Source organism: Triturus cristatus, chromosome 5_1 (genome assembly GCF_964204655.1).
Source record: "Triturus cristatus chromosome 5_1, aTriCri1.1, whole genome shotgun sequence".
NCBI classification, from domain to species: domain Eukaryota; kingdom Metazoa; phylum Chordata; class Amphibia; order Caudata; family Salamandridae; genus Triturus; species Triturus cristatus.
In genome coordinates, this window is record NC_140587.1 from 347,880,790 (window position 1) to 347,907,307 (window position 26,518).

The 26,518-nt window shown below is 41.6% G+C and overlaps 1 protein-coding gene across 1 annotated transcript in view; it reads left to right on the top strand.

Annotated features, from left to right (window-relative positions):
* CSMD3 (CUB and Sushi multiple domains 3) overlaps window positions 1-26,518 on the top strand; it is a 2,836,509-nt gene that overhangs the window by 621,817 nt on the left and 2,188,174 nt on the right. The window contains exon 4 of the mRNA XM_085605076.1: window positions 14,902-15,096. Within this exon, the coding sequence (XP_085461202.1) occupies window positions 14,902-15,096 (195 nt within the window). The remainder of the gene's footprint in view (window positions 1-14,901; window positions 15,097-26,518) is intronic.

Sequence of the window (26,518 nt, forward strand, 5' to 3'; positions counted from 1 at the left end):
CGTGGTTCCTATCTGCTGTATTGATTTTATAGTCACTGCCTTTTCCTGCACAACTCTACAGTTTCTCTAAAATGGAGATGATAAATGGCTGTTCCCATCTTGGGACATGAGGGAAAAAGTGTCGTCCTGTATTTTTTAAAATCATTTTGGACTGCTTTGGAACTACTATTATTTATGTGGGTGGTACCCTTCCTTCCTAACATGTAGAGGGCCGGCGTCAGGACATTTCATTGCTTTCCACTGATATGGGTCTTAGAACCCTGATTGGTCCCCACCCCGTGAAGGAGAGAGGATGGATACTGTCCTGACCGACTTCAAACCATGCTTTGTGTTCCATTCTGGATGCTGGCATAGTGCTTCTAATTGAGTGTTTGGTCACTCTGCCTTTTGTTGTGTTTTTAATGTTGCATCAAGTTATTGGTGTAGCGCACATCTACTATTGAAATATGGCCTCGGGCATAGGTATGGGGCCGCATGATATGATATTGCTCCCCCCAACTTTTGTTTTTTGCTGCCTGTACATACAATCGAATATACCGCATACTTTCCTTCCTGCATTTGTTTCTAGTTCAGCTCCATCAAGCACAAACATACTTTCCCCACATTTGGGAGGAGCAAACAGTTCATTCAGAAAAATCATGAGAAACGCATACATGTATAAATAAATGTGGAGCAGATATTGAGTGTGGAATAGGCTGGTCTGGGAAGTCGGGCTGCTGCTGCATGAGTGGTAAAGAAATGGGGTAAAAGCAGCGATTGTCACTTCATGAAAAAATATGCACATGAGCACATTAGAATAACATATTCATCTACAATTAGTGAACAACTTAGATTACTAGATCAAATATACAGTTTCAATTTAGCAAGTAACCAAACAGCGTGTGAAAGGGAAGCCATCTAGTTTTTCAAATATAGCCATTTGCATTGTGTCTGTGTTGACACCTCATGAATCAATGGCCAAAGGTGCGGGTGTTTCAACATTTATTCATCACATCTCGTTGCGTTGAGTTTGAGTTCATTGTCTCATCTGTTTATTGAATAAAGGCGAGTGCAGGCTGAGAGGTCTGTTCTCCTTAGCAGGCTCCCAGCCCTGCATTTACATCTAAATACAGTACGTAGAAACCTTCCCAATGATTATTTGGCAGGTCATTTTGCGAACCCCTTCAAATATAACATTTCCAATACGATCTATTAACACCGAATGTTGCCTCACAAATTTCTTTCCTATTCAAAAACCAAGTGGTGTGCAAGTTACACATCCCGGGTATGTGAATGGTAATAGTACGTGAGATCCTAAATTATGCAAGGAGGCTTTCTCAATTAATGCAAAGACAAGAATCCCTGTTGGTCTTCCACATGTTTCCTTTACAAAACAAGCACGAGACCACTGCAATGCTTGCGGAGGGTAGAAGCAAAAAAGACACCCTGGAGATCGCGTACATTTTTTACAGCATTCACTCCATTATAGGAGGGGCTCGACATGAAGGCAGTGGAGCGTTTTACATGAACACCAGTTCTCTTCCAAGGGATCTTCATCAACAGTCATCAGCATAGAATATTCCCACCCATGTGCGGGACCCCGGAGTTCATCTAAAATATATATGTATATGTGTGTGTAGTCTAAGGAAGAGTGTACACAGCACCAAGAAAGACATAGACATGTATGTATATATATATTCACTGAAAAAATCATAGGTTTCAGGGGAGTTATAGTTAGCTGGACATTTCCCTCATACAAAACCATTGAAATTCCCCTTTAATAGTTAGTTCAGGTAACTATAACTCAAGCCCCCGCGATGCACTGCTGATGACGTCACATATTACATCACTCATGACATGGTCAGTGACATCACTGATGATATCACTGATGACATCTCAAATGACATCACTGATGACATCACTGATGACATCATCCAGTGTCTGTGTGTTTCTATAAAGTTTAAATATGTTTATTATATGTAGGGAAAGGCATATTGAAGAATGAGTGGGTGTATAAGTGTGTGAATGGATGATTTTGTAGGTGCGTGACTGACTCTATAAGTGAGTGATTAAACGTATCTTACTGAATGCATGGGTTAGTGACTAAACTGTGTGAATGTCTGTATCCATCTGTCTGCTGGTGTGTAAGTCGCTGTATGGGTTTGCAAATTGCTACATGATTGTCTATATGGGTTATAGATTGGTTGTCCGAGTATCTGTATGGGTGCCCGAGTGTGTGTGTGGGTGGGGTGTGTGTGACTCTGTGCATAGATATGTGAGTGGGTGATTCACTGGGTGCATGGTTTCAAGACTAGATCTGTGATGAACTGTATGGGTGGGTGAGTGTGTGTATGGTTGTGTTAGTGACTGAATCTATATTTCATTAGTACATGTGTGATTTAGTACATATGTGAACGGCAGTATATATGTGTGTTGGAGTACAGAAATGGCTATAAGTGAGAGTGTGTGATTGAGAGAGTGGCTGTATGGATGAGTGTGTGCTTGTATCATTGATTGTATAAGAGCGTAAGAATGTGCTCGTATTTGTATGAGTAATTGAGCTAGTGTGTTTATAACTGTATAGGTGAGTAAATGGCAGTGTGATTAATTATTTGCATGACTGAGTAGGTGTGTGAGTACCTCTATGGATGAGTGGCGGTGTGTGAGTGTCTATATAGGTGTATGAGTGCATATAATAGTCCTGTACTGAGTGACCATAAGTATGAGTGACTGTACGGGTGAGAGAGTGGATGGGTGTGTAGACCTAAGAATCAGTGAGTGGGTATGTACTTATTGGTGTTGGAGTGTCTATGGTTTTGAGAATGGCAGTATGTAATTTAGAGTGGGTGTATCAAAGGTTATATTAGGTTGTGAGAAGATGCATCAAATTATCACATGGATGATGTCATCAGTGATGTCATCAGTGATGTCATTTGAGACGTCATCAGTGATGTCATCAGTGATGTCACTGACCATGTCATGAGTGATGTAATATGTGACGTCATCAGCAGTGCATTGCGGGGTCGCGAGTTATAGTTAGCTGAACTAACTATAACAGGGGAATTTCCATGGTTTAGTACGAGGGAAATGTCCAGCTAACTATAACGCCCCTGAAACCTATGATTTTTTCAGTGAATTGCTAAGGTTTTTTAAATGCTAATTCCTAACTATAACGTGCCTGAAACCTATGTTTTTTTCAGTGAATTTCAAAGGTTTTTTAAATGATAGTTCCTAACTATAACATACCTGAAACCTGTGGTTTTTAAATGAATTTCAAAGGTTTTTTAAATGCTAATTCCTATCTATAACTTATCTCTAACCTATGATTTTTAATGAATTTCATAGGATTTCTAAATCTTTATTTTTCAGTCTATCAAATCCTTTATTTATGTTTCTTATACTGTTTTTCAACATTTTTAAAGTTATTTTTTTACATATTTTTTAAAAATTAATAAATATTACGGGCCATATGTAGGTGGCATACAATTTACCGATTCTTAAATACCGAATTTTACCGATTCGGTATTTAAGAATCGGTAAATTGTATGTAGGTAATAATTTGGTAAATGTTACCGAAACGGAGAAATTCGGTAATTACCGAATCGGTATTTACCGATTCGGTAATGAGGCATACCTTCCCATTGATTCCTATGGGCCTGGAGGCCCCATAGGAATCAATGGGAAGGTATGCCTCATTACCGAATCGGTAAATACCGATTCGGTAATGGGGGGAGCACATTCAAGGGTGGCAGGGTGTCACATTGACACCCTGTTGCACCCCTGATTCCTGCATGTGTGCACATGTGGCGGACATACATGCCCTAAGGGCATGTATGTCTGCCACATGGCACTCTTATTTAAGCAAAATATTGCTTTTTGCAATGTATTCGGTATTTATCACCAACCTATATTTGGTGGAAAATACCGAATTCTAATTCCTACACAACACTCATTAGAGTGTTTCCTACATCTCATTTCAGGATTCGGTATTTACCGAATCGGTAATTTTACTGATTCGGTAATGTTACCGATTCGGTAAATTACCGAATCCTGAAATGATCCTCCTACATCTCAAATAGCTAAATACCGGTCGGTAACGGGATATTTACCGAATTTCGGCCGTTACCGACCGGTATTTAGCTACCTACATGAGGCCCTACATGTTTTCAATGGAATTTTGTAAAAAAATATTTGTAATTTTTTTAACTCTATTTTTTTATTATTTTTTAAATATTTTTTAAACTATATTTTTAATACTTTGTTATTATTATTTGTTTTCAATTATTGCTTGGAGTCGCGCACCCAACGCGCTAGGAACCGCGCACCCTACACGAGAGAAATCGTGCACCCAACACGTTAGGATGCGCGACTCCTAATTTTACCGTAAAAAAAAAATAGCCCCTATCACTAATTTTTATTACCCCCGGGGCTTATAAAAAACGTTGGGGACCATGGGGGAAGCCCCAATGCCCCCATGGTCCCAGCCAGTTCTCCGCGTCCTTCGGGAGCCGGCATTGCTTTTCCACATGGGGAGCTGCTGACATGCAGCTCCTCGTGAGGAAAAGCAATATGGTTTGAATCTTGAAAGAGAGAGCAGGTTTTCCTGCTCTCTCTTTCAAAATCCAAACAAAGTTTGCTATGGGAGGGCGGGAGACTCCCGCCCTCTCATAGGAAACAACAATGTCCTGGGGGTTGGCACCCCAGGACACTGTAGGAGCTGGCCCTGGGGGGTGGTGGTCCCCAGGGCCCTTGAGGGCTCCAGGTGGGGGGCCACGCAGCACCCCTCCCTCAATAAATAAATCCCTTTGGGGATAGTGGTCCCCAGGGCTGGGGGGCCCCCCTGGGCCCCCCAATAATGTTTTATGCATTTTGCCCCCGGGATTTGGCACCCCAGGGGCTAATTGTTAAGGAAGCGCGAAAGCCCGCGCTTTGATTTTTTTTTTTACGGCCGGATTCGCGCACCCTGTGCGCATTTTGCCGTTTAAAAAAAAAAAAAAAAGGCACCCTGGGAGTCCTTCTTGGACTCGCTAAGCAACATTAGAGGGTCATTTCTACCCTGCCTCCTTTATATCTTTCACACACTTATTTCCCTTACTTCTTCAGCCTCGCTTCTACCGAGGCACAAAATGGCTGCCAACAGTTCCTGGTTTCGAATGTTGTCAGACACTTGACAGCCAATTAGCATTCAGCACGTGATCAGGAGGGTGCGCGCACGGTTCGCAGAGGGTGCGCTCAGGTTGCGCATAGGGTGCGCGGATCCTCTGAAGCCATAGATATATGTACTTTTAACTCTAATTTTCTCAGGAACTACTGAATGGATTTACACCATTTAAGCAAAAGGCACCAGTCTGAACTGAGGACTACCTTTTTGCCAAATTTGGTGTAATTCCGTTCAGCAGTTTGGGCTGTAGCTGTGTCAAAAGGTCCTATGGGAAATTGCATGGGAAAAACGCGTTTTGGGACACCCCTTTTTACTCGGCCCCTGCTTGACGAATCACCCCGAAAGTTTCAGGATAGGAGCAGACCGGAGCTGGCCAAAAGTTTGGAAAATTTCGCGAAGATTCGTCAACCGGCGCCAGACTTATTGGGAATAGAATGTTGCAGATTTCCTATGGAAAATAGGTCCTAACTATAACTACCTACTGGAGACCGCTAGTAGGTAATATATATATATATATATATTCACTTAAAAAACCATAGGTTTCACACATGTTATAGTTAGCTGGGCATTTTCCTCGTAAAAAACCAATGAAATTCCCCTGTTATAGTTAGTGCAGGCAACTATAACTCACGCGACCGTAATCCGCTGATGATGACGTCAGATATTACATCACTGTATTTACACATTTATATAGCCATGTCTTCTTTCTTTTTTTTTTAGCTATACATATATATATTTTTTTTTTTTCAGAAAGACACATATGTCATCAGTGAGGTAATATCTGACGTCATCATCAGCGGATTACGGTCGCGTGAGTTATAGTTGCCTGCACTAACTATAACAGGGGAATTTCATTGGTTTTTTACGAGGAAAATGCCCAGCTAACTATAACATGTGTGAAACCTATGGTTTTTTAAGTGAATTTGCAAGGTTTTTTAAATGCTAATTCCTAACTATAACGTGTGTGAAACTTATGGTTTTTTCAGTGAATTTGTACGGTTTTTTAAATGCTAAGTTACTTTATGCCGTTCGTGTCGTGCACGCACGGTGGGCACGCGGTGCGCTTCGCGCACCGCACGCCCACTTCACGTAGTTAGTGCCGTGCAGGCACGGTGCACTTTGCGCGCACGGTGCACTTTGCGCACCGTGCACGCGCGGTGGGCACGCGGTGCGCTACGCGCACCGCGCGCCCACCTTACGCGTTATAGGCCACCGTCCGCACCACCGTGCGCACCGTCCGCACACGGAGTATACATGATGCACATTATTTTTAAGGGTTTTGGCATTAATTTGTTGGATTACATTTGCCATGCACGCAAACTGCGCTACACGGGGTGAATGATATTTCAATTTATTTTTGGGTTTTTTTTGGGGTGCGCCCACACTGCGCGAACCTAGTAGATATTTTTTTAATTTCAATAGTGCGCGCACCCTACGCGCACTCGGCGATTTTACGAAAAAAATTAAAATGTTTTAATTACTCTTGGGGGACCGCATGGGACCTGTTGACCCCTGCTAGGGGGTCTGGAACTGTCCAGCCTGCCCCCTTTACATGTTTTTCTCCTTTCTGTTTCACCCCCCTCTCAATGCGAGAGACAAAATGGCGGCCGACACTTCCTGGTTTCGACCGATTCGAATGTTTACTAAGATGTAACAACCAATCAGAAGTGCGCTCGCGGACTGCCGAGTGCGCGCACCCAGCGCGCACCGAGCGCGCGTACAGATATATATATTGATTTAAATGCTATTTTCTCAGAAAATACTAAACAGATTTACACCAAACCTGCAAAAGGCACCAAAGGGACCTTATGGCTACCTCTCTGCCAAATTTCACGTAAGTCTGTTCAGCCGTTCGGGCTGTAGCTGCGACTAAAGTCCCTATGGAAAAATGCATGGGGAAAATGTGTTTTGGGACCCCCCCTTTTTCTCGGCCCCCGCTTGACGAATCACCCCGAGACTTTCAGGGTAGGAGCGGAGCGGAGCGCCCCATTAGTTTTGAAAAATTTGCGAAGATTCGTCAAACGGCGCCAAAGTTATTCAAAATAGAATTTTCAGATTTCCTATGGAAACACGGTCCTAACTATAACTATCTACTGGCAACCGCCAGTAGATAATATATATATATATATATATATATATATATATATATATATATATATATATATATATATATATATATATATATATATATAAATTTAGATATGTCTATGCAGTCTCTGCTGAGGGCTAATAAATGCCTCATGTATATTGCATTTTTCTTTAATAAAACATATATATGTAAGACAATAGCATTTCTGATGTCAGAAAAATATAAAGATACAGCATCAGGTTTGAAAATACAGCTTTTATTCAAGAGAAAAACTGTAAGAGAAAACAAAAGCATTGTTAGACAATAGGCTGCATTAAAAATATATAATATGTCAAAACTGGCACCGTGCCTTTAAGGCAAACATGTTACAACAAACAAATGATGGACGGAATGCTGACAATGCATACATTCTCCCCCAGTCAAGAGATCTGGGTTAAATCCATCGTTCTTTTGCCCACTACACCACCCCAGTTTAGACATGGCCATATGCAAATCAGTCTTGACCCTGTGCCTCATGGGAACAGTCCAGCCCGAACTGCCAAGCCATGTCTTCCCTGGACCGGAATCAAGCATCCTAGGACCGGTTTCTGGCTATCAGCCGTCATCAGCCAGGATAGCTTGACTCCAGTGGCGTAGTGAGCACGGGTCCCACGTCTGGGAATACCCATCCCACTTAGGGCGAAAAGCGTTACAACAAACAAATGATGGACGGAATGCTGACAATGCATACATTCTCCCCCAGTCAAGAGATCTGGGTTAAATCCATCGTTCTTTTGCCCACTACACCACCCCAGTTTAGACATGGCCATATGCAAATCAGTCTTGACCCTGTGCCTCATGGGAACAGTCCAGCCCGAACTGCCAAGCCATGTCTTCCCTGGACCGGAATCAAGCATCCTAGGACCGGTTTCTGGCTAGGGAGAATGTCTGCATTGTCAGCATTCCGTCCATCATTTGTTTGTTGTAACGCTTTTCGCCCTAAGTGGGATGGGTATTCCCAGACGTGGGACCCGTGCTCACTACGCCACTGGAGTCAAGCTATCCTGGCTGATGACGGCTGATAGCCAGAAACCGGTCCTAGGATGCTTGATTCCGGTCCAGGGAAGACATGGCTTGGCAGTTCGGGCTGGACTGTTCCCATGAGGCACAGGGTCAAGACTGATTTGCATATGGCCATGTCTAAACTGGGGTGGCGTAGTGGACAAAAGAACGATGGATTTAACCCAGATCTCTTGACTGGGGGAGAATGTCTGCATTGTCAGCATTCCGTCCATCATTTGTTTGTTGTAACGTTTAAGGCAAACATGACCTCCTATATCCCATCATGCATCAGGAGTGACAGACCAGATCTTTTTTACATTGACATAAAGAACAGAAAATATAGAAATGAACAGCTGCGTGATGATTCGTTCGGGTGGGTTGCTTATGACTTTGATGAGGATTGCCCTGGAAGAGAACTAGTAACTTATTCTTCCAGGGGATCCTCATCGATAGTCATAAGCATAAAATAGCTCCGAGGACAAATGAAGAGAAATACGAAACAGCTGTACTTAGCATTGAAACAAATTCCTCAATCAGGCCTGACCTACTTGGGTGTCTGCTCTAGGGTCAGAATCTAAACAGTAGTGCCTTGTAAACGTATGTACCGATTTCCAAGTGGCTGCCTTGCAGATTTTGGAGATGGGAGCATTTCAAAGTAGAGCTATAGTGCCTCTTGTGGAGTGGGCTTTGGGCCTGGCAGGAAGATGTTTGTTGGCCAACTGGTAGGAGAACTTAATGCAGGAAACTATCCATCTTGATATGGATTGTTAAGATGAGGTGATGCCTGTCCTTATAGGGCTGCATAGATATATCTAAATATGTCCTTCATGGTACTCTGTACGCTCTTGCTTAGACTATGTATATACATATACATATAGATATATATATATATGAACATATATATTTTAGATGCACTTCAGGTCCCTGTACATGGGTGGGAATATTCTATGCTTATGATTTTGATGAGGATTCCTCTGGAAGACAAATATGATTACAGGTAAGTAACTTATCCTTACATTACACAAGGTCACAGTGAAATATTTTTTTGTGTACAGTTTTTCTATGTAGCACGAACTCAACGGAAAGGTACTGGAGTGCTTTATGTATTTATTTATTTCAGCACAGGGAGATGGAGTGATTTGCCAAAAATGGTAGGATGTTGAGCCAACGTAGATACTTGAACCTGGATTCCCAGGTCCAAAGTTGGCAGCTCTCAGCCTAACTGCTTTGGTAGTGAGTAATACAAATTCAAAGAAATCCACTTTCCCCTTACTGTAGAAGTCTACTTTAACCATTCTACATCAAGTCTGGCTACCCTGGTGCAGAGCCCAGCACCACATCATAGGCCGGCACTATACCAATAAGGTGTGGGGAGATCATCATGGTGTATATTTTCAGGGTTTTCATGAACATTTTCGGCTACCCTCGTGCACCCCTCAATGACTGCATGGGCCTGCACGTAAATAACTATTGTTGCAAAGCAGTCCAAAATAATAAAGACACAGTAAACCTATTTTTCCTGCTCATTCCAAGAAAGCAACAGACATTAATCACTCTGATGTGCTGTTGGTTCAAAATCACTTTGTTTAGAAAATCACATCTGTGAATTGTCTTGCTATTCAAGATTTTGAATTGCAACAAAATGGAAGAAGTTGTGTTTGAGATCTGTTTTTATACAGTCAAAGTATTCAGAGCATATGGAAGTTGCAAATAATGTTCATCAATCCAATAGGTTCAGAAAAAATACTTTATTGCATATTCTTATCGTTTACCCTCATCTACCCTGACCCCGAGGGCACCAGTTGGTGGAACCTGAATAAGGTCATATCGTCGGAGCAAGCCGTTAGCACATAAAAATGTTGTTGCCTCATAGCAGCCATCTCTGATGTAGTCAATAGTCATGGGAATGCAAATTTGTGATGCAGCCTGTAATAATAACAGAGCATATTGCAAACTACACATTTGAAAGGGTCACAAAATTATCTGCCAAATATTAATTAGTATGGTTACTATTAGGAGTGTGCAAAACATGCATAATTTGTTGTAGCCTATTTACACAAAATGCGCAAAATTACACATTATTTTGCAAAATGCATCTCGCACTCAAAAAAATATCCTCAACGGACTGTTGAGGTACACATTCAACTCGCAAATGTAATTTTGAGTTGATTTCCAGTTGCTCATACCAAGACACTGCTGCGCAAGTTTGGATATGTATTTTTGTGGTAAAAATTAACCAAACAGCTTGCGCTTAAAATTTTTTACGTTACATCTCGCAGTAAAATTTCTCCATAAAATTACGCAGAGTGGCATAATGGTGTTTCTTCTTTAATTTTACATAACATTTATTATGGAAAATTACCAAAATAAAGCCAATTATGCTGGAGTAATTTAAATTTTGTCCAGGCCTAGTTGCTACACACTGTGACGATGCATATGCAGGTGTGAAAGCCTGCAAGGGACAGCAGACCTCTGAGTCTGCATTCGCATTTCCAAATTAAAAAACATTTTTTTAAAGCAGAGCATGTCCATTACAGGGATCTGTGCTGCCTTGCTAAAAAGATTCTTCTTCTTCACTATCACTAACTTTTCTCTTGATGTAATCAATTCTAATCCATACATCTAATGGCATTGTTGTTTTTAATGTTTTTTATATTATTAATAAGTTAGAATAATGTAATATTCTGAGTGTATAGAAATGCTAACACTAACCTATGGTGTATCACTTAGTATGCATGATATCCGGATAGCCAACTAATTAATAATGGAATCTATGATTGTAATGTTAACTGGTGGAAATGACAAATAAATCTGCTAATAATAAAAACAACAGAAATACAAGCACTTAACAGTGGTTCTTTAATTATGTAAACTGGTTCTTTAAACCACAGTATAAAATGAGATGCTGGTTTCAGTATTTGGATGCATTTGAATTCATCATGTAGTATGAATTTCCAGTAAGTTATGAAGTGTGGGGGTAACACATTCTTTTGCTGTAGATATTTAAACCCTTTATTCGGCTTAAATTACAAATACAATGTTGATGTTATACAGCAGCTTTCATAATATCATGAGGTTTTCTAAGAAACAAAATTATTAAATGGAGTGGATAGTGATTCTCCACAAATAAACATGTCACTAACCAGTTAAGTCCAAACAAAGATTTCAATAGTTTAAACCTGAGCTACACACAGGGAAGACAGGCTTAAATGAAAGAAAATATGTAAAGAATTTTGAAGATCCAAAACAGACACAAAATGAAAAATACAATAAAGATCCCGCTCAAATTTAGAACAATAGAGTAAAATAGAGTACAATTCAACATGACACCGAAATGACAAAAATCAAATATGGGGAGCCAGAGATTTTTTAAATATTTAAAGTAAAGAGCACCAAGAAAAAGTAAAGCTCCAATCAGTAGTCCCTGCTTGTGGTTTAACATTTTTAATCGGTGGGATATAGGCATGATTTCATGCTGACCATGGTGGAGCATGAGTTGGGTGCAATAAGCAGGTTTAACCCTGTCAAATATTTTACCACCTTACTTAGTTTGTCAAATGAAAGCCAAAATACTGCAGCAGAGAAAAGCTGTAGACCATATCTACCGAAGTTCACGCTAAGTTTGATAGCTACTGGAAGAGGTCCTGTTGGTTTTCTTGTGTAAAGCTCTGAGCAAGAGAAATTGAAATTTCAATGGCAACAAAGTTCTTTCGTCAGCAGACACTTTTCATTCTTTCATCAATTCGAGATTTCTACCTTTGTCCTGAGTAATTTTTTTGGGACTAAAAGGCTTCCAATGGGACAAGCCAGAAGCATTATCCAACTAAGTAGCGTCAAATTCCCACACCTTTGCCGCGAGGTCCAGCTGACACTCAGCAAGTCTTGAAAGTCCAAAAATGTTCCATCTTTTCAGAGTTTGTGGAGCACATCTTCTTGGTTATTTTTAGAGCTCCCTAGATCTCAGGGACAACAGATTTTTACCAGGACTCACTCCAACAAAGGCCGTCACCGGGGTCCTGTCCAGTTCAAGTTGATACTGGTCAGCTGGGTACTTCAGGAAAAATGCCTCTTGGAGCTTATTGTGGTGCTACAGCTACACAGGATATGCGTTCACTGACCCTTGAAGTACAATTGTAAATCCTAGTCACAAGTAGGTGCAAATCCAGATCTGCAGGTCTTCTCACAGCTCTCAAACAGTAGGTGAGGCCTTTGTTCTGTTTTTCTGCAGGTCCATAAAGTGTGCTGAGGCTGTTGGTGATGAGGTCCATTTTCATTCAGTTCAGCAGACAATCAGTGGGGTCACTCCTGGACAATCCCCAACCAATAGGGAAAACGTTTTCAGGAGCAAGCCTACCCACATTTACAGTACATCCGTTGCCTACTACAAATTATCCCAGAGTGCACTAGTGTAAGAGAAATCTATGATGGCACATGTTTTCTGCCACTGAAGATTGCCTGTAGCCCAGCCAGGGGTTTGTTTGGGGAAATGAGCAGTTCCCTCCTGCTCAGCTACAATATTGTAGCAATGGACTGCAAATAGAGCTTAAGAGATTTCATAGCATCTGTTTTTAAAACTACAGCTTCAAAGATGCCCTGCAAAGTTTTCTGCATTAAAACCCTAATGTCCATCATGGATGAAGAAGAACTTGATCCACTATCCAAGTCAGTGGCCAAGTTATAGGGGAGATCATGGAGAAGTATATTTGCCAGACTTAGCGGGTACCCTCCTGGTTCACTCCCATGGCTGGGAATGGTGGCATTAAGGACTTTTGACAATATTATTGAGCCTTCTGTATCCTGATTCTCTTGAGCCCATCGTATGGCTGTGGACTTGCTTACCTGTGAGTCGCCTTCCCCGACCTCCTCCGATATAAGTCATGGTGAGGATGATAGTCTGGGCTCTAGATAATACACCCCCATCTCAAATGAGACTTGGAACTCTTGAAGCACTGTCGTATCCAAGTGAGACAATGAAGTATCTTAGGGGACAGGGGAAGTAGCAGGAGAGGGTACATTTTCCTTTCTTGACAGTTTGCTCCTGAAGTGTTTCCCCACAATCTTTTAATAGTGTTTACCAAGAGCGATGCCTCAGAGACCTCTGCTCCATCTGGTTTGGGTGCCATTATGGTGCCAGATCGAGTAATTACCGAAGTTGTAAGGTCTGGGCTGCCGCTTGTAAGGCTTACTGTACATGGTAGGTTTTCTGGGCTCTACTTTTCCTTTCTCTTTTCTCTTTTCACTACAGTGGCTCTGCCTGTTTTGCTCAAAGACATTATGGTGGTGGCAAATATATGTTAGAGAGAAAGTCCAGGCTGCCACAAATATGTAGCCCATTTCCACAAAGATAAAAATTAAAGAATAAAAAGGTTATCTTGCAGACTTATTGCTTCAGAAGTAGAAATGAGTCCTAAACTTCCCTCGTAAACCCAGAGCCTGGACTCCAAGAGGTCCCAACACCGCCCTGCCACATGTCTGACCTTGCCTCGGCTCCCCAAAGCTGGCCAACATGGTTTTGGCTGTTCCTCCCTGGGGCACTCCCAAATGTGGCCGCTACTACCCCTGCAGGTTGCCCCACCCGGTTTCTAATGCTCTCCGTGGACCTTCTTCCACAGCCACCCCAACATCTTACACCAAGGGGAGGGTGGTGGTTTGCACCTCTGGCTTGCAACTCTGGCAGTTTCCATGATCAGCTGGCCTCCAAGCCACGTGTTTCTGTGCATTCTGTGGTAGGCACAAGCATGACTGAGATGACTGAGTCAAGCTACTTTGCTAGACCTGGAGCCATATTTTCCTTCTCACACGGATGACACAATAAGTACTGCAGTCCACAGGTGACACTTAGCTTTCCATGCAGCTTTTATATGATATAATATTGCCTTACAGGATATTTAACAATGCCAATCAGAGACTAGCCAATTGTAACATGTTTTAGGGGACAGAGCACGTTTACTGTGTCCCGGACAGCAGCACCCTAGCGTGCAGATTCTAAAAACGTGCAATAAAAATCACCAATAAAATTCGGGTGACCACACACAAAAAAAAATCTCACTGTCCTTCAATGTGCTTGCCACAAATTCCACTCTTTAGCTCTCAAAGCTAAGGCAATATATTTTTGATAGATTTCCATGCTATACAGCTGTGATATTTTTGCAATCAAGTTTAGAGCCTATGTAAATAAGGTTTATTGTTATATGGCTGCCCATTCAACGTGCCGCCTCACCAGCAAATAGTCCTCTTTGCTACATTAGTAGACCATGTTTTCTACTTTTCACCAAATGTCAACTCACTTCCCTTCAATGCCTAAATTATCCATTGGTCAAAATTGTCAAAAGCCTCTGCTGTCACAAGCAAAAGAATGCCTTGGAACCAGGAACTTTAAAAATGAAAGAAAACGCACCTTCAATAACAGAAAACGCAATAAGTGCCCGATTTTTATATAACACAAATATATTCTTGACATTGCAGTGCATCAAATAATATTCAGTACAGTAAGCGTCATTTCATTCTTGGATACAGGTTGCATAAGCATTTAGCAAGTTAGAAAAAAACAAAGCATGCGTTTAGCAAACTCACATTTTGGTCAACAGCTTTTTAAATAATGCATGCATTGTCTTTTCTCATTTTTGTGCAGAGTTACAGAGCAGTTCCTGTGGGAATCCTGGCGTTCCACCAAAAGGCGTCCTCGCCGGCACACGGTTTGATGTTGGAGATAAAATCCGGTACAGCTGCGTTACAGGATACATCCTGGACGGGCACCCGCAGCTCACCTGCATAGCAAACACGGCGACCACAGCGGCTTGGGACTTTCCCGTCCCCATGTGCAGAGGTAACGACATTATCTGCTGCATGCTGACAGCTGCCATGCTGGATAACACATGGAAAATGTATTTTTGAGAAATAAGAATAGCACATAATCTGCTCTAGTTTTTATTGCAGCAGATGGGACATCCACTGAAACGAATGTGTGTGCAGCAGTGCTCAGTGCATCTTGCCAACTCTGTACTTAAGAAGTGAATTCTATTATGAAGTCAAGTAAATTAAAATGTTAGTAAATAAATGCAACACCGTTTCAGAATTAACAAAAATGCACCAGTGCCCGGGCTTTTCTTCAGGCTGTCTTTCAATTCCTGTTTGTGGTGGTAATTAAAGAATTCAGCCTTTGCTGTTGTGCTGGAACTCTCTGGGAGTTTGGCTAGCTGCAGATTTCAACTGCTTTTATTAAATCAATTGTAATTGCTTCATTCAACTACGCCAACCATTTATTTAAATGCATTCCAAAATGTGTGATTTTGATGCTTCAACCGTTTATAGAAATAAAATGACTTTTACTCAGACATAGAATGACATTGCAAGCAACAAATACAGGAACAGATTGACAAATGATTGCTAAATTCAATGTTTGCTACAGAGGGCCTCATTCCTACCAATTTTGTACTGATTATTATAAAATACCATTAAACGTTCTTCTTACATATATATAAAGAACTAGGGGGCATATTATCAAGCACGGCGTTAAAATTATCACCGCTTTAGCGGCACAAAACCGCCGCTAAAGTGGCGATAATGGGCTTGATAATATGCCCGTGAGAATTCCAATAAAAGCCCATGTTGACACTAGAACATGGGCTTCTTTGGGAATTCTCTGCAACATATTATCAAGCCCATTATTGCCGCTTTAGCTGCAGTTTTCTGCCGCCAAAGCGGCGATAATTTTAACGCTGTTTCTTGATAATATGCCCCTACGTGTGGTCAGGTCAGAGCCAGGAACATGCACAGATGGATGCAGCCGGGATATCCCAGTGTCCGGCTCTGCTGTACCTCTGATCTGACACAGGCTCATGCAGGGGAAGCGGCAGTGCAAGCATAACTAACATGCCTCCTGTCCGCATTGTGCACTCCAGCACACCAGGGCAGCACCGAATATCTTTCTTGTACCGAAATTAGAATGTCCATGGCCCTGCCTATGATTAAATGTTAATAATAAGTAATACATTAAGAAAATTGCAGGGGCTGGTTGATTCAATCAGTCAATCAGGATTTGTGGAGCGCAGCTGCTTCACCTGTGAGGGTCTCGAGGCTCTGTCGGATGATTGACAATCTGTGCAGGTGAACGCAGGCTGTGTTAGGGGACAAGTGTGGTCCCTCTAGTCTCTGCATAGTTCATAGAATTAAAATCACAGGTTGAATAGAAAATGTATATGTATTGGCTTCTTCGGCACCACACAGAATTTAAATTGCATCAGAGTGGTGAGGAATTATATTCCAGATGGTGGTTCTCTTTACAGGTAGAAAATAGGCTCTGAAGCTTGTAAGCCCATCAGAGGAAATGGTCAGAAGTTCAAACAGGTGGAAAGTACGTGCTTGTTAGCTGTTAGGGCTAAAAGGTAAGTATGTGTTTCAACCATCAAGAAAACAGTGACCATGCATTGGGTCTTGATTGTTGAACCTTCTTTGAAGGAAGCCATTGTCGTTTCCACAAAGTAGGTGTGGTATAGTTGAAATGTCATGGATCAAATGTGAGCAAAGCAAAATTGTGTTTGATCATTGCTTTTTTAGTGTCATCAGAGGGAGTTTTGTTGGTAAGTATCAAAAGGACTAGGGCAACTGACTGCAGGAGAAGCAAGGAGGGAAGAATGCTCTACAGAAGTTGCATGTGGTGGAATGCGTTCACTTGAGGAGTGAATGAAAGTGTTCTGCCAAGTATGGTACACAGGCTGGAAGCCTTCTGAAATGATGTTGGGAGAGCTCCCTGGTGTCAATTTACTTTCAAACTTTTCATAGCTGGATTTCTGCGCTGAAATGAAAACTACTAATTCAGTTTGTGGTCATTTTAGTACAACAATACCAGCTAGGCAAACCCAGGGGAATACAATTAAAACACTAATGTACATGTTTGGATCTCACAAGATTCTTTAGGGTGTTTGTTGGGGGTTCTGTGGCTATTGAGATGGTTCTACAGAATAAAAAGTAATGAACTAATCAATCGCTGATAATCTTCATTACTTCTAGCCTGTTTACAGTCCAAACCGAATGAGCATGTCCTACTTTTCAAAGCTTCATAAAACATTATAAATAACAGCTTGAAGGGTGGAGAGGAGGGATTCTGGACTGTGATGAGGGTAACTTGGACTACGACTAGTGAAAATTACCAGAAAGTAATCAGGTCACTACATCCCCATTCAGTCTTCCTTATCACAGGACTATCTGACTAAGGATATGCCAGTCCTTACTACCATGCTGGTATCCATAAATATGACCATCCTTTTCTATGCTCACAAGAATGTTATTGAAAGAAAATAAAAATGTAAAATGATATGCAGATGCACAAGAAAGTTCACCTTCTACTAGACCCTTTGAAGGATTCAGGATTATGTCCAATGTCGGACCTGGCCATCTCTGCAGGGTCACGCCCAAACCATTTGCCTTCACTCCTCCTATGTTTGCTGAATCCGTTCTTGTTGACTTTAGGAATCTGTGCACTTTACCATTGCTAACCAGTGCTCCTTAAAAGATGTTAGATTGGCATATACCAAACTGACATTTAATTTGCTTATAAGTCCCTAGTAAAGGGGCACTACATCTGCCCAGGGCTTGTAGATTAAATTCTACTAGTGGCCATACAGCACTTAAACATGTCTCTGGCCTGCCACTGCAGAGCGTGTGTGTGTATTTTAAATTCCAATCTTGATGTGGAAAAATAAACCCTTTGTTAGGTCCAAACCTTCCTTTTTAATATATATGTAACCCCTAGGGTAGGACCTAGACAGCTCAGGGGGCAAGGTGCAATGTATTTAAAATTTGGACATGAAAATGTAAGTTTTACAAACCCTGATAATGATAAACTCTTACATTTATTTTTCACTACGGCATACCTATCTCTCTCATAATATAACATTGGAGTTGCCTTGTTAACTTTTATACGTGTAATTTCCAAATGGAAAGACACAAACAGTTCATGTTTGGTGTCTCCAGAATCACAATTTGGTGCATGTAGCCTGTTTCATTTCACAATTGGTTGTAGCTGACAGTTGGGCTTAGTGTATTCCTCCTAGACAGCCACACAATAAGGGAGCTTAGGTGTTCCTGGGTGCGCAATTACTGGCAGGATGGTTATGAGGAGCTGGGCACAGCCCCACTTGCACCTGAATAAGCTGTTTTATGCCTCCACACAAATGGCAACATACACCCTGTAGTTAGTCTGTAGCCTTTACAGGAAAGGTAGGATGCCTGGGGACTTCAAAGAGTAGCCTCTAGAAGTTTTTTCTCCACTTCAAAGGCACAAATGGGTATAAATACTGGACCTCAGACACCACCACTTTATTACATCTTTGGAAGATGGACTGCCATGCTACTACAAGGACTACCACTCTGCTGGACTGCTGCTCTGAAGAAACTGCTGCCTTTTGGTGCAGACCTGCTGCCCTCTTGCCTGGATGAGAAGGACTGGATCTGCATCTCTTGAACCCAGAGCCCAGAGTAACTCCAAGGGCTAGCTCAATGGCCTCCTGATTTGAAGCCTCAGTAACATAACAGGCTACCAACAACCTTGCATCTGCATTTGGACTTTGCCATCTGTAACTCTACCTGTCAAGTAGTGCCACTCCAAGCTTAAGGTGCTCTGCCAGGAGCCAGCAGAACTGAAGCATTTCCTCTGCTGCGTGGCACAACCCAAGCAGAACTGATGCATTGCTGCTGCTGCATGGTTTAGACCCATTGCAAAGACTCGCATTGCATTGCAACTCTTCAAAACCACCACATTTCCCTGACTGCATGAAGCACCCACAGCGCAGGCCCTTGCATCCCTCATCGATGGCAGCCTCGACGACGAACTCTGCATCTTAGCCTCACAGCTCTTTGGAACCAATTCATTGTCATGACTGCACGATGCATCATAGATGCCGGATTTTGCATTGCAAGCCCCATTGACGGGATTCTCAATTGACAATGCAGGCCTTCGCATTGCAGCCTCACCCCATTACGGAACCGAGGCATCGCTTCAGCTGCACAACAAATCTTCACTGCAGAGCATGCAATGCTTCACCAACCAAGGGGCCAAACTAGGTCCCTGTAGCCAGCCACCCTCCATCATGGTTAGCCTGATCTTGTGACTTTCTCCCGGTCCGGTGTGACAAGATATCCACAGTTTTGTAATTTGTGCTTTTTAGTGCTATCTTCACCAAAATCTTAAAACTTGAATATCTCTGGTTCTACTGATTGGAATGTTGTTGTTTTGGTCTTGTTGTATTTATTCAATCAAGCTCTATTTATCTAACCTGGTATGGGAATGTATTTGTGTAGTTATTGTTTGAATACTTTACACATTGCCTTTAAGTTATGCCAAGCTGGCAGGGGGTTGAGCACAGGTTAATTTGGAGTTTGCTTGCTATTTCACCCTGAGAAGAATTGCGGTTGCTGCTTAAGAATATTTTCAACCCCATCAACCAGTAGCCCAATTACTTACATCTAACCTCTTCATATTAACAAATGAGTGATGTGAAAGCCAAGTAGAAGATTTACCAATCTCTGATACCTTTCCCACCACCAACAATGATGTTGCTCTTCTTGCAAATCAACCAGGACTACCTAAAGGTACACCCTGAGTTACTGTCTTATGAGCAGATATAATTGCAGACTTCATCCATCTAGGTAGTGTAGCAGAGGATGCTTTCCCCTTACAACCTCAAACAAACATCACCAACAAAGAGCTGGATTTAAAAAAAGATTCTGTTCTCTCAGCACAAATCATGAGTGTTCTACGAATATCCAATTTCTGTCATTCCTATTACTTCAGGAGAATGACCTGGATTCACATTTGGCATAAACACAGGACTAGTTCTTGGAGTAACTCTATCTGGGGAGATTTTGAAGAGGGTTCATCTATAACTAATAGACAAAACTCACCTAGCTTGTAGCTGATGTTATTGCTAATAAAAATACTACTTTGGGTGTTGAAAATGACAATGGTACTGTGATTCCAAAGTTTTAAAAAGGGACCTTGAAGCCCACAAAGAACTAATGGCAAGTCTCATGATTAGATTGGGGTATAACTCATCCAATGCTTCCTAGCGAAGATTCACAAGAAATGAGTGGCCAATCATAGATGAAGAATTAACATGATCTCCGAATACCTAAATGGCTGTCCACTCACTTTTCAATGTTGAAATGAATAATTTCAGGAATCCATCTCTAGGGAAATCTAATATCCTAAAAATATCACTAGAAAATGTATGTGACTCTCTTTATAAAATAAATTGCCTAATGTCTACTAGTCAGGCAACTTCCCTGAATACTTGAGGAGAAACCTTCTAAATATCCAAGATTCTTTAATCGCTTGATTTCCAAGCTGTCAGCCATAGAAGAATTGATGCCAGATTGGATAGCTTTGGCCATTTTAAAGAACCCAGAACCTCTACTAACTTTGTTCACAAAACTATTGCTAATTAAAAAGACCTATCTGGAAGGGGATGAAGGCTTTACAAGTATGCCGACGACAACCTACTATTGCTCCATTTAGATAATACTTCGTGCACACACATTGAATTTTAGAATATCTAGTTAATTTATTAAGAATCGGATGAGTTTAAAGCACCTGAAGTTAATTTATTAAGAATTGGATGAGTTTAAGGCACCTGAAACTAAACTCTGACAAAACTGGGGGAGTCATCCTAAACAAGACAGTGAACTAATGGAGTCATCTATATTGCCTTTCAGAGAGTGGGTACTTCACGAGAGCCTACAACTTCTGCCAAAAGACTTGAAGTCATTAGTACCTCTCCATAAAAGCTCAGATTGGATCGGTAGTGTGCTAAGAAAAGTAGCATCCTTATTACCCTTGAAGGCCAGGAAAATGATAACTCTGGTTACTGTATTGTCCAGTCTGTACTATGCCAACACCATTTACTTAGGATGTATTTGTGAATTACAAGTTTACCAGAACAAAGCAGCACGTTTAATATTTAAACTGCCCAAATTCATGCATGCAACTCCTGAACTGAAATAAATGCACTGATTACCAATAAAACAGAGGGTAAATTCAAAACCATTGCCTTCTATTTAAGGCTCTCAGTGAAACATTACCTCAGTTTGAAGCGGATTGAAAAGTACATGCCATCTTGCTCCTTAGGATCTGCCCACTCTAACGTCTTGTTTGCAGCAATATATATATATATATATATATATATATATATATATATATATATATATATATATATATATATATATATATATATATATAATGTTTTCAGTGTTTCAGTTAATGCGTCACTGTTTTGGAATGCAATTTCAAATCATCTCCATCATGAAGTAGATCTTGAATCTGTTTGGAGGAATCTGAGAACCTGGTTTTTTAAAGCAGGGTTATGACCCCCTCTTCTATTTCTACATCATGTTATCATGTATCACTAAGCACCAAAAAGCTTCTGGGTGAACATGTTCTTTATGAAATAGATTTAACATACCAATATACCAGTGAAAAATCAATTTTTCCCTGGCCAGAAGGGTTTTACTTAGATTGCCTGAGCCCTCTCCCCCTGAATCTTCTGGAGTACCTTTGGGAGGAGAGCAATGGATGGGAAGACATAAAGGAGCCACCACATTGACAAGGCATCCACAGTTAAAGCCTCTGCACACCAAGTTCTTCAGCAGAAGGCTGGGAGAAGAGTATTCTCTCCCAGAGCAAAAATATCTAACCATGGCATTCTCAGACAGTATTTTAGTCTCTGAAATGCCCTTGGATGGAGCTACAGATCTAACGAGGAAGGAAATTGTTGACTCAACAAAGCTACTTATCTCTCTTGGCAAATATATCAATATGAGAGATAGGACACAAAACTCTGACCACAGACCTATGGCACGGGTTGTCTGACATAGCCTGTACCACTTTGTTTCACTTTGATGATTTACATATGATTTTGCTAGTTGGTTGGCCATCAAAACTAATACCACTCTCTAGGAGGGATCCACAGGGTTTCATCAGGCCCGCATGATAGTGTAATAAAAATCTATCCCTGCCCAGATGCAGGAATGGGAACGTAAACTTATGGGTATCCATAGATTATCCACCAGTATACTTGTCAGAGAGCGAATAGTAAATTAGGTGATCACTCGTTCCTGATGGAACACGGTGGATCCCTCCTGGACCAATAGGGCGTTAAACATGTTGACCCGACCCACATCACTTGCACACATGACTAAACTGTGTTTCCTCATTGCTGGGAATTAACAGTTTGGCTTTTAAGTTTTTCCCTTTGGGTACCACACTAATATTTTTAATCCCCTGTCTCACCCTCTCCAGACACTTGCACTCACCATTACAGCGTTTTTTACTTTAAAAGATCTCTGCCAAAGAGCCCTCTCGCTAATTTACCCCAGTCACAGATCAGGGTTAAATCCATTGTTGTTTTGCTTACCATGCCACCCCAGCTTGACCCAGCCATTTGCAAATCAACCTTGACCCTGCTCCCCACGGGAACAGTTCAGCCCAAACTACCAGGCCATTTCCTCCCTGGACCGGAAACAAGCATCCTGGGAATGGTTATCATTCTGGAAACCGGTTCCAGGCATGGTGAGAAAAAAATGATGGAGAATGTTTGATCGGTTCAGTATTCTGCCTATCATCTGTTCATTTTGCATTTGTTCCCCCATGTGGAAAGGGTATGCCCACACAATATGTCACATGCTCACCATGCCACTAGATTCAAGATAGCCTGGCTGATGAGGGGTAATACCCCGAAACCAGTCCCAGGATGCTTGTGTTCCAGCCCAAGGAGGACCTGACCTGGCTATTCGGGCTAGGCTGTTGCCATGGGGAGCAGGGTCAAGACTGATTTGCATGTGACTGGGTCCAAACTGGGGTGGCCTGGTGAGCAAAAAGAATACAGATTTAACCTAGATATGTGACTGGGGATGAATGTTTGAATTGTTCAGCATCCCATCCATCACCTGCTCTTTTTGCATTTATCACCCCAAGTGGGAAGGGTATGCTTAGATGTGGGTCTGTGCTCACTATGCCACTGGATTGAAGCTAGCCAGGCTGATGAGGGATGATACCCCGAAACCGGTACCAGGATCCTTATTTTCTGGTCCATGGAGGACCTTGTCTGGCAGTTTGGGCCAGAATGTTCTCATTGGAAGCAGTGTAGTAAAGCTGGGTCAAAACTGGGGAGGTGTGGTGAGCAAAATATGGATGGAATTAACCCAGATCTTTAACTGGGGTTCAATGTTTGATTTGTTCAGCATTCTGTCCATCATCTGTTCTTTTTGCATTTGTCACTCCATGCAGGCAGGATGGTTTGTCTGTGGAGGCCTCCTGCCATCCTGCAAACATGGGCACGGAGAGCAGGGGTGAGCACACCACCATTGAGGTGGTGACTGTGCTCTCCCATTGTCTTTTCTGTGCTGGGGCCTGGAGTTGGGAACTTGTTGGCGTTAGCCCCCAGGGAGATAGGTGCCCCTGTTATCAATCTATTCACAGGGGAGAAAGCCCCATGCACATTCTGTCCTCCGAAAAACATACATTATGGCACTTGTACCAGCCCGCAGGTGCTGTCCGGGAGTAATCTTTAACTAGTGCGGCAGAGCCCAACATGCTTAGTATTCACTGGGGGATCAATGGTCACCAATCTTAAAATGGCCATAACTCTGACCCCATTGGATTGATTCAGAAGAACTTGGGCTCATGTTACTCCTGGTGGTGAGCTCTGTTTTAGCAGACCTCTTCACCTCCAAGATGGTGTACTTTATAGGGGTCTGATTCTGCTTCTGGGGTCTCAGCTCTGCCCCTCACTGACATCACTGCCTGGGCCTTCCCCACCAAAAGTTCAAAGAGGAGTCCCCTTTTGTGTTGGGTTCAGTTGTCCTGGCTTCCTGCTTTGTTCAGTGGGCCTGAGATGTCACCAGCCTTGGTGCAGTGTGGCAAGTAATTAAAACAATGCAGATTTTTATCCCCACCCTTTCCTGCTCAGGAATTGAGGGAAGCACTGTTAATTGCTCTCTTTCTGTAGGTCGGTCATTGTTCTTGCTACTGGAGAGAAATTTAAATAAATTGGCACAACAAGGTAATAAAAGCCGTGGGATCAGATCCTGACCTGATCCAGAGAAATATGACAATCCTGGATGACCCATAACGCATACAGATATCCTCTTGGAACTTTCATATTTGGTTTTCTTGCACAAATTAGATTCCACTAGGATATGCCACTAGACTTTGTAGGCCCAAGGGAAGCGAAGTTGCACTGTAAGGCAGCTTACCCCCTGTGCCCCTATGTGTGTAATAAAGTGTCACTGCAGACAAGACAGTAAAGCACACTGACTTTCTCTATGACTGTACACTATCATTTTAAGGCCTATCCCAGGCCAAATCTTATCCTGCAGAGTCCCCTCTGTGCCAGATTACCTGTGTGCAGTTACTGCGCTGCACATGAAAGAAGCCTCACATGCGCAGCCCTCATATGTGTGTGCTCATGTGTTCATGTGTAACAGCCAAGTGCACCTTACACTAGCTGAGTTGCAGCAGCCTTATATTAAAAGGCTGATTCTGATGGTAAACACGCAAAGTACATTTTCCATGTCACTACCGTGGATAAGACACATGTAATAAAACTCAACCACACTGAAAAGACCAAAACCGGTTCATTGAAAAAGCAACAGAAATCAGGGTGTACTGGATGGGTGGAACCCAATTGCAACAGTCCATTAAAAGGCAAAAGATCTGAGGTAACCATGCAGAACGGATGGATTTGTTACAGGTATGTTTGCCAGAGACAGGACAACTAGGCCATTGTGAAGCACAGCGGTTGGTTATGGGTGTTGTGGGTGTGCTGATCTTAGTAAACATTGAAAAAGGATTAATATAGCCCTTAGTACACAGCATGGAAAAAAGGAAACTAGCCTGTCTCGGAGGAAGGACTTGCTAAATCATTATGGACTGTGAGGAGTAAGATGGGACATTGAGGTAATGGCTAACATATTGACATCGATATGTCAGGATAGTGGTACTGTGGCCATAGCCATTCTTGTTCGATGTTCTACAGTGATACATTCACAATGGTGGCACAGTATTAAGGTAAGGAAGGAAAAAATATTAATCAATAGTTGAGGGGAAAAAAATAATTCCATGTGAAAATGATAATGTCATTGACAGATTTGTTAAATTAAATGTATTACATTTCTTTTGTAGCCTCATAGAACACATTTTATATACAGTTCCAAAGCATATTCAGCTTTCTTTCAATACCATATTAGACAAAAGCAACTCACACTGACGCCCATTTGTAGTTTACATGTGTACAGTTCCACATTTTAATTCCATCATTAATTCTATTTAAATTCAGCTAAAAAAAATTCTAGCTAATAAATAAGAATTCAGATTATGATTATCCATATTTTTAGATGATTTGTTTATTATTTGTTTGATATATTGTGTTCACGAAGTCAGCAGATGGTAGGATACTTGTTATGTAGAATGTTCTTGTAAATTATGGAATGTTGATGGTTTTGTTTGATAACTTAAAAACTAACATCCTAAATGCAATTTCAAAACACTTTGCACTAAATCCCATATGCACACATGACATAGCGATCCATTATTGCTAATGATTCAATGATTACTGTAACCACAACTCAATCAGGAGAAATAATCATTTATGCATACTTTTGAATAATGGCTCATTACATGAAAAAGAACAATCTGCAATTCTGAAAAGTATTGCCCTCGGGGACGAATTTTCTACTTGCGATTTTTTTAGCACAGCTTTGTGTCTATCGTTTGTCTCAAGGCACAATCCTGATATATGCACCTCCTTTTTAGAATTGTACAGGGCAGATTTGACTTTGAAATTTCAAAGGTCATACAGTGACCAACACATTATGCTTTCTAGTAGCATGTATCGAAAAGTGTTTGGCCCATGGCTCAGGAACACATTGAGCTGACATCAGAGAGATGTTTCAAGCACGCAGGCAATCTTCCAAAGTCTGAAGAACAGGATCCAGAGAAGTGACATGACCCCGAGATCAAAATAAATCCCAATTCTAACAAAACCAAATGTGACAGCCTTGAAGGAAATAATCTGTATCTTTTTAGTCCAATAAGATATACCCACCCAATTAGCAATGAATGTGCTCTCGAGATTGGAAAAGCAATGGGAAGGTAATATGCTGGTTGGTATAGTCACAAATCCCAAAAATAAATAAAAAAAAGTCATCACACCAAGTTAGGGCAGAGGACAAAAAAGAAACAGACCCAACAAGGC